The 14,337-nt window shown below is 40.8% G+C and overlaps 4 protein-coding genes across 9 annotated transcripts in view; 3 read left to right on the top strand and 1 right to left on the bottom strand.

Moving 5' to 3' along the window:
* grm2b (glutamate receptor, metabotropic 2b) overlaps window positions 1-1,261 on the top strand; it is a 37,668-nt gene extending 36,407 nt beyond the window's left edge. Inside the window, exon 6 of the mRNA XM_079578197.1 lies at window positions 731-1,261. Coding sequence (XP_079434323.1) covers window positions 731-804 — 74 coding nt within the window. The 3' untranslated portion in view covers window positions 805-1,261. The remainder of the gene's footprint in view (window positions 1-730) is intronic.
* A 447-nt stretch (window positions 1,262-1,708) lies between these two features.
* On the bottom strand, window positions 1,709-7,142 carry rrp9 (ribosomal RNA processing 9, U3 small nucleolar RNA binding protein). 2 transcript variants are annotated; one of them, XM_079578919.1, is made up of 16 exons: window positions 7,132-7,142; window positions 6,960-7,050; window positions 6,782-6,867; window positions 6,606-6,718; window positions 6,478-6,545; window positions 6,353-6,394; window positions 6,146-6,272; window positions 5,867-5,985; window positions 5,703-5,795; window positions 5,356-5,456; window positions 5,146-5,280; window positions 3,953-4,015; window positions 2,994-3,151; window positions 2,844-2,923; window positions 2,210-2,283; window positions 1,709-1,913 (listed from the first exon to the last, which is right to left on the bottom strand). In XM_079578919.1, exons 2-16 carry the CDS (start codon window positions 7,041-7,043, stop codon window positions 1,808-1,810), a joined length of 1,449 nt encoding a protein of 482 aa, XP_079435045.1. In that variant the 5' UTR covers window positions 7,044-7,050; window positions 7,132-7,142; the 3' UTR covers window positions 1,709-1,807. The 2 variants fall into 2 exon arrangements, with proteins under 2 accessions (XP_079435045.1, XP_079435046.1); XM_079578920.1 differs by lacking the exon at window positions 7,132-7,142 and having other exon boundaries at window positions 1,710-1,913; window positions 3,006-3,151; window positions 6,960-7,125.
* Window positions 7,143-7,466: 324 nt separating this feature from the next.
* LOC306980215 (uncharacterized protein) lies at window positions 7,467-10,529 on the top strand. 4 transcript variants are annotated; one of them, XM_079579487.1, is made up of 6 exons: window positions 7,467-7,613; window positions 7,887-8,047; window positions 8,137-8,293; window positions 8,464-8,693; window positions 9,177-9,408; window positions 9,796-10,524. In XM_079579487.1, exons 2-6 carry the CDS (start codon window positions 7,892-7,894, stop codon window positions 10,032-10,034), a joined length of 1,014 nt encoding a protein of 337 aa, XP_079435613.1. In that variant the 5' UTR covers window positions 7,467-7,613; window positions 7,887-7,891; the 3' UTR covers window positions 10,035-10,524. The 4 variants fall into 4 exon arrangements, with proteins under 4 accessions (XP_079435613.1, XP_079435611.1, XP_079435614.1 ...); XM_079579485.1 differs by having other exon boundaries at window positions 7,477-7,613; window positions 7,872-8,047; window positions 9,796-10,528; XM_079579488.1 differs by lacking the exon at window positions 7,467-7,613 and adding an exon at window positions 7,792-7,816 and having other exon boundaries at window positions 9,796-10,527.
* A 207-nt stretch (window positions 10,530-10,736) lies between these two features.
* Window positions 10,737-13,967, top strand: LOC306980214 (putative G-protein coupled receptor). Of its 2 annotated transcripts, none has more exons than XM_079579483.1 (3): window positions 10,737-10,953; window positions 12,179-12,588; window positions 12,970-13,967. In XM_079579483.1, exons 2-3 carry the CDS (start codon window positions 12,241-12,243, stop codon window positions 13,897-13,899), a joined length of 1,278 nt encoding a protein of 425 aa, XP_079435609.1. In that variant the 5' UTR covers window positions 10,737-10,953; window positions 12,179-12,240; the 3' UTR covers window positions 13,900-13,967. The 2 variants fall into 2 exon arrangements, with proteins under 2 accessions (XP_079435609.1, XP_079435610.1); XM_079579484.1 differs by having other exon boundaries at window positions 10,936-10,953; window positions 12,176-12,588.
* The last annotated feature ends 370 nt before the right edge of the window (window positions 13,968-14,337 follow it).

The following is a 14,337-nucleotide window of genomic DNA, read 5'->3' as shown; positions in this document are numbered from 1 at the left end:
TGTTTGCTGCTTTGTAGCTCCTGTTCCCTTAATCTGATGTACTTGTCTGGCAGAAACCGTCCTCATTGTGCCTTTATCTGTGTGCTCTGAATCAGCCAAAAATCTCTTAACAGTACGATGATTAAACGTTTTCATACCTAGACCAAGGCATTCAACTATTTCATGCTTATCATCAGCAGAGAGGTCCTTTTTCTTTCCAGTGTTGTTGCTTTGGTACTTGTACTTGAGTAATTGTAACTGAGCACTTCCTGCCTTTAACTATGGAATGAATGAATGAATGAATGAATGAATGATGATTGGTTGATTGATTGATTGATTGATTGATTGATTTGGCTACAACATGGCTACAATCTGATGTGCCATGTTTACATGTATGAGCCTCATGTGTGTTCATTAACATTCACTGTCCCGACCAAATAAGTAGATAAAAGACAAGAATGGTCCAGTGTGCTACAGTCAATCATTCTGCTTATGAGACAGTCTGAAAACATCCCAGCACAGATGTTGGCTTGAAAACATGTGTAAATTTCTATTTTGTCCTGTTTTGTGCATTACATTGAACTGAACAAATAATTGACCCCTGAAAGCTGCCTCAGCTCTTATGCCCCTTTTAAATTCCACTCATACTTTCCCCTGATTTTGGCCTAGATGCCCTTCCAACTGTACACACTTTAATGATTCCATGTTGCATCCTTATTTGTATAACATGAGTGTGTTTATTTCTCCTCAGGCTCTGCGTCCAACTATGTGCCAGCGGTGTGCAATGGTCGAGAGGTGGTGGACTCTACAACTTCATCATTGTAAAGAAAGAAAAGAAAAATCCAAACAACTTCCAACAGAATAAACGCACAAAGTATCCCCTACGCCACAGAGAGATCATGACCGGAGCTTGAAGAACTGTAAAAATGTTCCCACTGCAAGCTGTATGTATCCAATATGGAGCCTATTTGTATAGATTTAATATGCTGTGCTTTTGGTTTACAGATAGATGTAAAATGCACCGTGCCTTGTCCTCAGAAGTCGTGTTATTTTTAATGGATGGTTGTGAAGCAATAGTGTTGTAAAATGAGGTTCTTGATCGTGTCTTAATACAGTGACGTGACTATATCCAAAATGTGTTGACATCAGTAAAAATAAATGCTATGAATGAATTCTGTCATAGTAACTAAATGTACTGGTGACTAGTAAATAACTAGCAAAACTATACTACAGGGTGTTGTTCAACTGTTCTTTTCTGTAAGTTATGTATATAATATGTTTTAATATTAAAATATTAACCACAGTTGACGTCCAATTCTTGCAGCATGTGATGGGTAACTGTAGCTTTAGTGTATTCCAACATGCACTAAAAGCCTCAATTCCTTTTGCGATTTCCTGTGGCAGTTTGTAGGACTGCTATTGAGCGCTTTAAAAAGGTGCTACTTCAGATATGTACGAACTGCTTCAAGTTGTTAACCAGCTTCTCAACTGGAGAGATAATCTGCATGGAATTTCAAATGGTAATATCGAAAATGGGTGGAAATTGGAGAACTTACAATATCTTGGGCTTTATTAAATTTTTACAAGCAGCAGAAATGTGGTTCATCCACAGCTGCCAATGCGCATTTTTGCTATTGTGTTAATCTCTGATGTTTTTTTCCATTTCAGAAGTAGGTTGGCATCTCTGTATTCACTATAGTTTAGGCCAATACCTGAAATCAACACATCACTGCATATTATGTGCTGCATATTTTATAAGAGTAATATTACAAAAAACATGTCAATATTTCTTTTTCCTCCAAAAAAAAAAAAAACAACATAAAATGCATCACGGCTCAGTCTCAATTGCATCCTCTGCATTGGGCTGTTTCCTCTTCAGTGGAATTATATAGATCCCATTCTTTGCTTCTTTTAGTCTCCACCATCTTCCCAACCTGCAATTCACAGCATATTTAACACACAATATGTGAAGATTTAAAAAAATGTTATTGTTGCAATTGTTAGGTCAGAAATAATTATCCATGTACTCAACCCTCACCTTAAAAAAGTGTGTGATAGCAAATTTCTTCACACACTAAAATGTATTTCTGAACAACTTTACAAACTGCTTTCAAGGTGATTCATAGATTAACACTGCCATCGAGTGGAGACCAAGCACAATGCAGCATGAATGTGGGATAACTGGTTTTATATGTGGGCTGTTACTATGGAAACGCAGTGGAAGAGATACCTGTGCTCCTGCCCCACTCCTGCCACCAGGAACTGACCCGAGGAAGAGAACTTCAGACTATTCACGAAACCAGGCTGAGAAAGACAAGAGAAAAAAAACACACAGATGTATTCTCATATCTGACCATTTGTAGTCAACAAAAAATTATGTCAAATTATGGATAAAACAAAAGCACTAAACATAATATTGGCTGCACAAGTGGCATATTCCTTAAATATGTACCCAACATCTTACACGGATACCAGGCCTAACATCACAGAAGTAATTTCTAGGCCCTTTTTCAGATTTTCCTCTAAAAGTTATAAGGCTTGGTAAACAGCTGTGTGTGAACTTCACTTTTAGTTAGGGTTTATTTATATTAACTCATTTTAACTTAGTATTTTCTTGTCTTTATATATTTTTAGCAATGCCTTTTTTGTTATGAAGAAATAAAAGCACAAATAAAGGCTAGATAAATAGACAAACAAATCCCTATGTTATATGTCCGCACTTCATTCTGCTGCAGGAGTTTCCAGTGCACAGTAAGAGTAGCTGATATCCTCTGCATTTCGGATATATGCCTAGTTGAAATTATGTGACAATATCTATAGGCATACATCTTCTGTCACTACAAGATTTAACTTTAGACACTTACCACTGGCACAGCGAAAAGTGGCTCCATGCCTCTGTAGCTTTGCCCACATTTCCAGACTTGCACCTCCGAGTTGTGAGAACCTGCAGCAAAGACACGAGTTATCTCACTGGCAGCGACGTGTGAACCGGGTTTATTAGAACGCGCTCTCACAGCTGCAGGCACCTGAGGCGACGGTGTCAGAGTTGTGCAGCGCAGCCACAGATGTTATCCAAAGGGGGCGCTCCAGACCCAGGTCACCATGACAACCGTGGGCCTGCTTCACCGTGGCGACCGGCTTCTTCTTGTTCACGCTCCAGAGGCACACGGAGCTGCAGTTGACCAGGACAAAAGTAGAAACAAATATGGAAACGTGATGATTGAATAAGCAGTGTAGGGACGGGTATCGTTAAGGATTTATCGATTCTACTACCCTTAACAATCTGGTACTTTAACGGTGTTCTTAAAATATGATTCTTTTTTGTTGCATTTATTTAAGTTATTAAGTTCAGCACATATCATTTTTAGAAGGCATTTCTAATACAAATATGGACAAATTTACGCATGCATGTATACACGGCACACCGGATTGTAGCTTGGGCTAATTTCCATCCGTCATCTCCCACTCACACTAACACACCTTGTACAGGTTTTTAGTGGTAGGCGAAACCTGGAGGAAACCTGCGCAGACACTGGGAGAACATACAAACCACACAGAAAAACCCTGTCCGGTTATTGAACCCAGGTCCTTCTTGCTGTGAAGCACGAGTGCCAACTGCTGTGCCACCGTGCCGGCAATGTATTATATTCTCAAGGTTAATGACCAGTCAAATATATCTACTTAGGTATGGAAATATTCTGATACTATTAACTCAAAAATGCTAAATTGAAATATGAAGTAGTGATGGACAAAATGAAGCCCCATGAATCAATGAGGTTAAGAGAATATCCTTTTAAAGTTTAAGACTGACTTAAACCCATAAATTCATAATGTCCAAGAACTGAGGTCTCGGTCAGACGAATTCCTGATTCTTGAAACACAAACGTTCTTCTGGCTAATTTTGCTCAAAAACATGCTTCGAAGCCTGTGTCATTTTGTCCATCACTAATGTGAAGTACTTATTGTAACCTACCCATCGTCAGCTCCCGTGATCATGTGCTCCTCATTTATGAGCTGGACACAATCAATTGAACCACTGAAAAAATAAGGGTGAAAGGATTGTGTCATAAACAGAGAAGTATCAAAGCAATGAATGTCATTTAGCAAGGAAAACTGCTCAGAGGAATGGCTGTAATTTTACTGTCCAGCCGAACCTATCTTTCTGTAAGCAGAAGAGACCAGAAGGGTAAACAGTACTACGAAGCTGGATTAGAGAGTTAGTGGGGTATGTTTAGCGTTAACCCTGGTTTTGCCGTACTACAAAGCTGGATTACTTTCTAGCAGGGCAGATCTCCAAGGTAGCCAGGTTTAGTTTAGATAAGACGACAGCTCTTTGACCAATCCGAGGCGAGAATCCTCCGCTTTGTCACGCAAACTCTGCGACGTACAGAGGGGAGTGAGGAGCGGAGAGGGAAGAGGAGGAAACATCTTGAGCAGCGGCAAGAGAATTCCTTTTCACCAAATCACGCATGGATTTTATGAAGTAGCGACATGGTAACTTTTACAACACATGTGGCTGACGCAGATTTTATATACGACTACATGAAAAAGGCTTATATCTCGTCCACATAATAACACGTGTGTTGCATTTAAGTTGTAATAAAGACTGTTAACAAATGTGAAAATTCTCCTTATGTGCCGCTAGGGTCAGACTCGGTTCAGGTATAATACATTTGGACTTAGTGATGGACTTGATATTCAGTGTCTGACTCTTCTGTGATTAGCCGCTTGGCGTGGATTCCTCCCGTTTCACATGAACGCCTCAAAAATGTTCAGAGCAATCCAGGGTTAACTTAACCAACTGATAACGCACTTTGTAGTACCACTAATCCAGAACCTCCATGTCTAGGTTTGTCAACCCGGGTTAGAGGAACAAATCCAAATTCAGTTCAACCAGCTTTGTAGTAAAGCCCTCTGGTAGCTTTCATCCTCACGATAAATGTGAAATAAAGCTAATGTAAATGTGGTACTTAAGTGTCATTGAACTAGATTAAAATTCTGTGATGCATCAAAGTCTATACGCATGTGTGGTCTTCAGTTTACTTCAGAAAGTCATCATCAAAAGTTAATAAGTTATACACATACATACACTTTTTTTTTTACTTTTCCATCATACTTGTGCAATGTCTATATTTAGACCAACAGCAGACAGAAGCTGGCACTCACTTGTGACCATGAAACACTAGCTGTGACTCCTCTGCGATCTTCCACACTCGGACAGTGCCATCTCGACCCCCGGCAGTCACACACCGCTCACGACTCAAGCTGTCCAGTCCTGTAATGGTGTCCTGATGTCCAAATCTAAAGCAAAACTGGATTTAGAAATGGCACACATTTCACACACAAAAAAAGCGTGTAATTTCCCAGCTGACTCACAGCGTTTCCACATAGGCATTTTCATCCACATTCCAGACTTTCACAGATCGATCGTGTGATGCACTGTACAAGTCGTGTGTTCCCCTTCTGAACGAAATCCCCTGGTAAAGGACCAACAAAGTTAAGACAGACAGTACAGACAGTACAGAGCCAAAGTTGCCATCACTTCGCTTTTGAGCACAGCGATAACATAGCACCAAAAAGTGTAAGAAAGAAAACAAAGAAACAGGACACACACGCAATTCCTTTCAAGGGAATATTGTTATTCCTAATTCAAGAAACTGGAAGGAAACACGGCCATATTTTCTCTATAATTTCTGTATGACATGACTAAAAGGTTGACTTACAGACACTGGACCTTTATGGCCGGTAAATTTGTACAGATGTTTACATGCGTCAGCCTCCCAAATCATAATTAGATTGTTCATATCTCCTGTTGCCTGCAAAGACACACAGGTCAAAATACATTCCTGAAAATTGCAGATGAGTCTGGCCAGAAAAAGGCCCTCACCAAGTACTTCCCATCCGACGATATGGTCATGCACATGATGCAGGCAGCGTGTCCCACATGCCGATCCCCTTTTCTTACACCCTTGATTGTACATAGCCTCTTTCCACTTTGAACATCCCCTGAAAAGTAATCCACACAAAATGAATTGACAAACTTTACACATAGAAGTCAAGGGTTGAAAATTACATTTCCACTAACATGGATTTTTCATTGACATGCCTAAATCAAAATCATTTACAAAGTCATGACAATGGCCGTTACAATTTATAACAAACTTACATTTAATAATTGAGCAGTCTTTAGACGCAGAGAAAATATACTTTTCATCAGTAGAAATTACTAGACAGGTGACGGGAAGTTTGTGCCCTCGTAAAACACGGATTTCTGAAGCATCTGGTGGCAACAACTATGACAGAGAAAATATGTCAGCGCATTCAATGATTGAGACAACTTATAATGCGTGTATGTGTAAGGTAATATGCATACATCCTTAGCAATAAGTCGCTGCAGTTTTCCTTTTTGTTCGAGCTGCAGTCAATCACAAAAAGCACAATGAGTTTATGTTTGGATTATAAAAACGTATGGAATATACATTTCGAGACAATACTTACAACTTCTTCTTGAAGCCTTCCAGCTATCAAATCTGTCTCAAACGACTCATCCTCAGCTTTCTTCTCCTCTGGAATGACACACCAATACTAGTACAAGGTACAGCATTTTAAAATGATGACTTACACACCTTCATCTTTCAGTTGTTCAAGGTACTTTTTAGCTAATCTAAGCTTTTTTTCTTGTGGAGTTTCGTCGTATTCAAAGTCCTGAACAGCTGCTTTTCTCTTAGGCACCGCCGCACTGCAACAAATACATCATTCAGACAATATCGTAACATTGGGCAGTCATAATGCAAACACTGACCTCTCATTTTCAGAGTCGCTAGAGATTTCCTCGTTGAATTTATTGGGTTTCTTAGCTTTAGCTTTACTTCCAGTGTCTCCCTCATTCTGCACAGAAAATGGTTTGTGGGAATAGATTAGAGCACAGATCCAGAAGGTATCTTGGATATGCTAACAGTCACGGCTAATAGTTCACATACCTTTCGTTTGGATACTACTGTATGTTTTCCCTTTTTGGCCAACTTGGGGTTTTCTTTCGTCTTTATAAAGAAAGACGACGCCATGGCGAATCTAGGTTTGCATCAAATAAAAGCAAATTGGAACTTTAAATATATTAAGATAGTTTTCTCTCACCATCAACACTGTACCCACATGTGTACAGGTACACGCCAACCGAACTAGGAAGTAAGAAGGGATTTGTCTGGACGCTCATTGGCCCAGTGTCCAATAGTCCCGCCTTTTGCATGAATCCTGTAATCCTATTGGCGAGATTATTATTTTTGGGTTAGCAGGAAATTGTACTGTGGCAAAATACTTCCCTCGGGGAAGGCATTTTGGGCAACTCTGTTCCGCACACAATTGTAAACATTTTAAAATTCAATGCTCATCATCATGAGAAGCTGAACATACTGTGTGTCTGTTGGTAAATACAGAAACAGCATTTCCAGCATATTTGTACACAATGCCACAGCGCAGGTTTGACAAAGTAGCTTTTATTAAACGGGACCCATCCACTGTAGTACTGCAGTAGTAGTACTACTTCCTCTACTACGCAGTATTTCCATTTACTGCGCAGTCTTTGTCCTCAGAGACTGGCGCAGCCGTGTATTCAGCAGGTCGAGACAGACGGGCAGGTGAGGTCCTTCTCAGAGGTTTAACACACAGGAATACACGTGATTTCATCTCATCCACAGAGGATGGTGCTTGGGAGACTGCAGGATGGTACCTCAGAGGCGGCAGGGGCTTTGTGGAGACGAGTAGGAGGGGTTGGGCAGACGGGGGTGGGGATGCTACGTGGAAACTAACTTCTACCTTTGCTTTGACGAGTTAAAAAGATGTGAACATTTTTATTCTTCAAATGTGTCAGTCTTTGCTTAGATACATGTGACCAGACATGTCTCTCTTAGAGCCAATGCCACCCAAGAGAGAGGCGGGGGCCCCTTCAACTACTCCCCCAATGAAGATGATTAAGATCGGCACAGACGGCCAAGAGTATGGCTGTGATCCAGTGGAGAGCCGGTACAGACTGACAGAGGAGGGTGCCTACTCCCCATACATGAATAATGAGGTGAGAAAATAAAATCTAGCCCATGTGTAACTGTTACAAACCCCAGTGTTAAAGCAAACTATTTGTTTTTTTTGTTTTTTTGTTTACAGCAGAATGAACATGTTTTTGATGAAGAAAACTTAACCAGCACTGGCCTCAGAACAGACACCATCAGCCTCCTCATGAAGATAGAGACACTGCAAGCTCAGTTAAAGTACGAGCGCAGGTGTCGGATTCTGGCGGAGAGGGAGCTGCGGGAGCTTAAAGGTACTTTTACTAAACCATTCGTGCTCACACATAAGCACAAACAATATCTCAACATTAGCTGGCACATTTGTACACAATACAAACTCAATGAGATATGTGGGATAGGCCTAAAAAACTTCACCCACTCTTTCACTGTTTCACTAAAATGTTGTATAATTGTATTTTTCAAGAGATGAACACCCTAATGATGCAGATGCGGCACACAGCCCACGAGCTCAGAGTGACTTTGGATCACGTTCTTCAAACAAACGAGCCACCGGTGACTCAGGCCGGCGCCCAGGACGAGTCAATGTCTTTTATCTCAGAGCCAGACAACGACATGAGAGCTGTTCACAACATACCAGAAGTGCAAAATGTGCCCCCCGTTCATACAATGCCAGCAATGCTTAATGTACCGGAGGTGAGGACCCAAGCAATGAATGTGCTTTATGTGTTAACACAACGTATTTGTAACAACATTCAAAAGTGCCATAGACATATAGATGCTGCTGTCTTGGCCTGGTTTATGGTTGAAGTTTCTTGGGTCAGAAGGAAAAATCTCATACAGAAATTAATGTTTTTTTCATTCACCTTTGGATTAAAGTATTAATATAATATGTAATAATAATGCTGATGATGGCTTACATTTGTATTGCGCTTTACGAGCATGACAAGCTCTTCAAAGGGCCATTTTTCGTTCTCTCTCTTCGTTGGTGAGTGCAATTGTAGATTTTGTTATCATTCATTTAGAATGAAGAAATCAACAGAAATATGTTCCACATATAAAGTAATCCAGATGTTAAATCCTATGTTAATCCCCAAAGACTGAGAAAAGGAATTTGCGCATTAGATACTCAAGGCAGGTGCTTCCCCAAAGACTAAAACATGATGTTTTTCCCTTCAGGATGATGAGAATTACCTCTACCTGGCAGAGAACATCCGAGTCCCCAGGAACCTCTACGAGCGAATAGCGGAGATCGAGGACTATAAGAAGTACACAGGTGCGCTGCTCATGATGCTTTTCGACAGAGACACTTTGGCCACACACTCCCTACAGGGACGCCGGGGCACCCTAAGCGGAGCAGACGACTCCCAAAAACCACAACTACCACCAGACATCCTGAGAAATATCATCGGTAGGTCACATACCTTTGGATTTATTTGATATTTGATGCATCTGCTGCGCGGTGGCTTATTGTAATCTAGGGCTGAAACGATTCATCGATTCATTGACGACTAATCGATTATTCTTTGATTTTATATTTAGGGCCTGTAGTGTTTTGTACATTGTAAATTTCATGAATAGAGCCTTCAAAAAACATTTCCCTTTAGTTTACTCCATCAACACATCCTCAAACAGCGCCACTTAAGCTATGTGATTAAAAAAATTGAAAAAATAAAATTTTCCTGCACCATTCACAGCCATGCAATTAATCGATTAATCGTAAAAATAATCGATTACAAAATAGTCGTTAGTTGCAGCCCTATTGTAATCTATTCACTGTTTGTTGTTCTCTTTTCAGAACACATTTCAAGAAAGTTTGGTGTCGACCACGGTCTTATTAAAACTGCCATCAGGACCAAGTTAAACAATGAGGACAAACTGTTTAAGAAAAGGCACGGGCTGTGCAAGTCTGATCATAAAGTGGCTCCTGTCTATTGTCCAGAGATATTGACCAAATCTGAACATAAGATTGAGTCGGCCTATTTTCCACTTTTGTCTCCTGACACAGCAGACAACAGAGGTGACTCTCAGCAGTAACTTCTCATTCATATGAAGACTTTTGCCTTTGTTCACGTATGTACAACTGTTCTATGATACTGTTCAGCACATGTAACGCAACTGTACACTTTATTTATTGTATTTGCTCGACCTCTATAACATATTCATAAGTATTTGGCACCTGTCTCGTCCACTGTGTGCATTAACCTGTGACCAAACAAACAAAGCTGTCCAACAGCACCTTGAAATGTAGTTCAACTAAGTGTTCTTAATACGGTTTACTTCTTCAAGCTCGTAATTGTCAGGTTTGTGACTTTTGTCTTGGTAACTATACAGTACATAGCAATAGTCATATAGAGGCCTTAGAGTGTAATAGCCAACTGAAAATAAAAAAAGGATGCTCAATGTATCCTGATGAGAAATTGTGCATTACAATGTGATACTGTGATCCTAGATGCGTATTTCGAACGTTTCAGTGCAATGCTACAATAATTATCTTTGTTAAACAACACCTCTCACTGTGCAATGTATTTTGTTAAATATGATTCAATAAAAGTAAAATCAAGTCTTTTTAATTGTGTTTATAAAGGTAAATATTGAGCTTTTTGTGCAGACTAGTTTATCCAACAGATGTCAGCACTGAGCCTCTCTACTCTCACTGCTGTCTATGAACATTTTGCGCCTTAAAGAAAAAATCCAAGGAAGTGACATGTAAACAGAATGCCTATTTTTTGTTTGTCTTCACCTTGAACTGTCTCAATCTCAGTATCCAAAAAGCTCTGAATTTTCTCAAAGCTGAAGAGGAAGGAAGTATGGCCATGTCTAAGGGATCAGCACAGTTAGCCCCACCCCTTCAAACCCCCTGGTCACCCTCCCTCTGATTTCCCCGCGGACACTGCGCTCTGGACGATGGCTCATCACATCAGATATCAGAAAACTGGAGACATCGTCCATGCAAGTAATTATTCTTTTTTTGGGATTGTTATTTATATTATTTCATGTGGTCCTGCGTTCTTAAAATTTGAACTTTTGGTGTCAATACTGTTGGGCTTCTAGAAAAAAGTCAGGATTTGCAACAACTTCCAAGGAGATTGTTAAGGTAAAAATATATATATTTTTAAGGAGAGTGAATATAGTTGATTTTGTATCATTTATGTGCCACCCTCATTACAAGCCTAAATTATTTTCCATTCAACTTATACATAGCCTATACATTTGCAATTAATAGAAGCCTTACTTTCTCTTTGTGTGTGTTTTTGTTGTATAATTGTTTGCATGTCATTAATTCTTGTTCTAATGCACCAGTGTTTATGGGACATTCTTACATAATATAAACGTACATGTAGCAGCAGCCTCCTCTGAGGTTAAGTCAAACATGCCACTGGTGTTCCAGCTGGAGATTAAAGCTCTCCATCAGTTACTCATTGGCAGTGAGTGAGCACATGGATTGAGGACACCAACGGAAACCTATCTCTCCTGTAGCCATTATTTTCATTTTGTATGCAGCACAAAATTGTAATTCTATTGTATGTGCGATTCGATTTCCCACACAATTTCTTGAGTGCAGTTTAACAAAGTAGTTTTCTAATTTTGTCTCATGAATTGAGCCTGCAGTTGCCTCAAAATCATGGATAAAAACATATTCCCGACTGCCTCAAACAAGTGAAATATATTTTGTGCCATAAACAATTATATATAAATATTTGGTTATTTAAACACTGTCATACATTTGATCACACAGAGGGCCTGTGCATCTTGGATAAGGGGTTTTCTCATTGCACTGAGCAGTGACACTGAACACATACTAATCACTGAAGCCTTATCCACGCAGCTGGCCCAATACAAGACCGCTCATTATCTGTCATCGCAAAAGGGACAGAGCGCTTTGAGGAAGAGAAGAGACAGCTTATGTGTTATTTCTTTACTGACATTCATTATTATTATTGTTGTTATTATTATTATTTGTTGCACCACGCTCCTTGGTTTTAAGTTCATCTGCCTTGGGATAGACTGAATAAGGGCACACAACAGCAGTCTGCAGAAAAACACAAGTATGAAGTATTTAAAACTGTTCATGTAAGGTTCGCCGTTAAATGAATACAAGTGGTCCTAAAATACCGCTGAAAAATATAAGTCTCAATATATCTTCTATTTTTAACAGATAAATGTCTTTGCACCAGCAGATCCAGCTTCTAGCCCGATGGGGACACCAGGAGCACACTTGTCCAAACTAGTGCCATGAAGGATGGAGGAGAACAGTTCATTTGTGAGTCGTGAATACAACGGCAGCATCGTGGTGTGGGTGCCCCTGCCGTCACTGCCCAGCAGGCAACTCGGCACCTCTCCCACGGGCCAGGCCGACTTCAAGAACCCCATTGGGATATTTTTCATGGTGATCCTGAATGTGCTGGCTCTGGTGGCCAACACCGCCGTCCTGGTGGCGGTAGTCAAAGCTCCTCACCTCAGGAAGTTTGCGTTCGTGAGTCACCTCTGTGCCGTGGACTTGCTCTGTGCTGTGCTGCTTATGCCTCTGGGGATCCTGGTCAGTTCTCCGTACTTTGCCGGGGTGCTCTTCACCGCTTTGGAGTGTCAGGTAATCCATGGACATTATGAAAAGCACATTAAACGTTTACCGCATGGGGTTTACCTATATGTTGAGCCCATCTCCTTTTCAAAAGTGGAAAAGCTTTTGCTTGCCTATAGCTGCTCAGCTCATGAGTTTCTGAAACCCAAGCAAAGGATCTTGGCGTTTTTTTATTTTTATTTTTTTGCTATAAACACATTATCTAGGTATGTGGTAGCGTCATGGTCTTAAAATGTGAATATAAACATTGTCAACTCAACAACCCATAGACAAGCAAATGCTTCACTGTGGTAATATTCAGCAAACATACAGTAAACTACAGGCCTCGAAAAAGGATAGTTCATCGAAATGTACTTCAGAATGATAGAAATTGTGCCTTTTGTCTTGCAGGTATACATTTTTCTCAACGTGACCCTCATCGCCGCCTCCATCTTCACCATCATGGTCATCAGCGTGGAGCGGTATTACTACATCGTGCACCCCATGCGCTACGAAGTGAAGATGACCCTCCGCCTCACCTCTGTTGTCATGGTGATTGTGTGGCTCGCCTCCCTGGGTCTGGGCCTGTCGACCGCTTTTGGGTGGCCCTCCTCCAATGGGCATAAAAACAACGACTTCCGCCCCGGCCACTGCGCTCGACAGTGGAGCCACAGTCATCACAGACAAGTCTTCTCTGCCGTCTTCTGCGTCTTCTGTTTCCTTGTCCCGGCGCTGGTGATTTTCATCGTCTATTGCAACGTCTATAAAGTGGCAAGAGTCGCCGCACGTCAACATGGGCCGCTGCCCTCTTGGACACAAAGCAAGCATAGATCAGACTCTATCAACAGCCAGACAACCATAATTACAACACGCACTGCTCCGCTGAGAAGTGTCCGGGACAGGCCTTTTGGAGGGGCCAAAGCTGCACTGACTCTTGTACTTATTGTGGGGCAATTTCTCATGTGCTGGCTGCCTTATTTTGCATTTCACTTCCATATTAGTGTCAATACAACGTCACAAATTCCTGATGACTTGATTGAAGCCGTCACCTGGTTGGCCTATTCATCGTTTGCCATGAATCCGTTTTTTTATGGGCTTTTGAACAGACAGATTAGGGAGGAGCTGTGCAAGTTGAGGAGGTGTTACTCAGGACATCCCATAGATTTGATTGTGAGTCCCGAGGGGTCAGGTCACGAGAACTTCCTTCAGTTTCTGCACCGGACGAGCTTCACTGTAGACACCAGAGCGAGCTTCACCACATCCAGCCCAAGAAGCACTCTGGATCAGACGGGACAGAGTGGCTTCAGGATACCAGGACAGATACCTGAGGAGTTCACTTAGGGCAATTAGGGTCTTTTTTAACAATGCATTGTTTATACAGTATATAGCACTTTTTTTTACACATGAAGTAACTATAAATAGCATAAGTCATTAATTCCCCTTACCTTTATTTTTTATTTTTTTTAACTACGGTGCTCAAAAAAGAAAAAAGCAAGAATGATCTGAAGAAGGCTGTGCCAAACCGTTATCTTCAATTAATAGATATACCTTTAGACTTCGGCTACTTGAGTGTGCAATGCTGCTTTTTGATTTTTGAAGATTTTCCTCGACATCTGATCATCTGATACAACTTTTGGTGTGTGTTACTCTTTTCTCAAGATATTATTGTAGTCACAGCTGCCCTGGGGCTGACGGTCTGTGCCAGTAGCCTCTCCAATTACCATATACTTACAAACATTATCGTCACATTTAAACTCGCACAGTGTGTTTCTAGCAACA

The sequence above is a fragment of the Gobius niger genome (genome assembly GCF_951799975.1).
Source record: "Gobius niger genome assembly, chromosome: 20".
NCBI lineage: Eukaryota > Metazoa > Chordata > Actinopteri > Gobiiformes > Gobiidae > Gobius > Gobius niger.
This window is presented reverse-complemented; position numbering and strand designations above follow the sequence as displayed.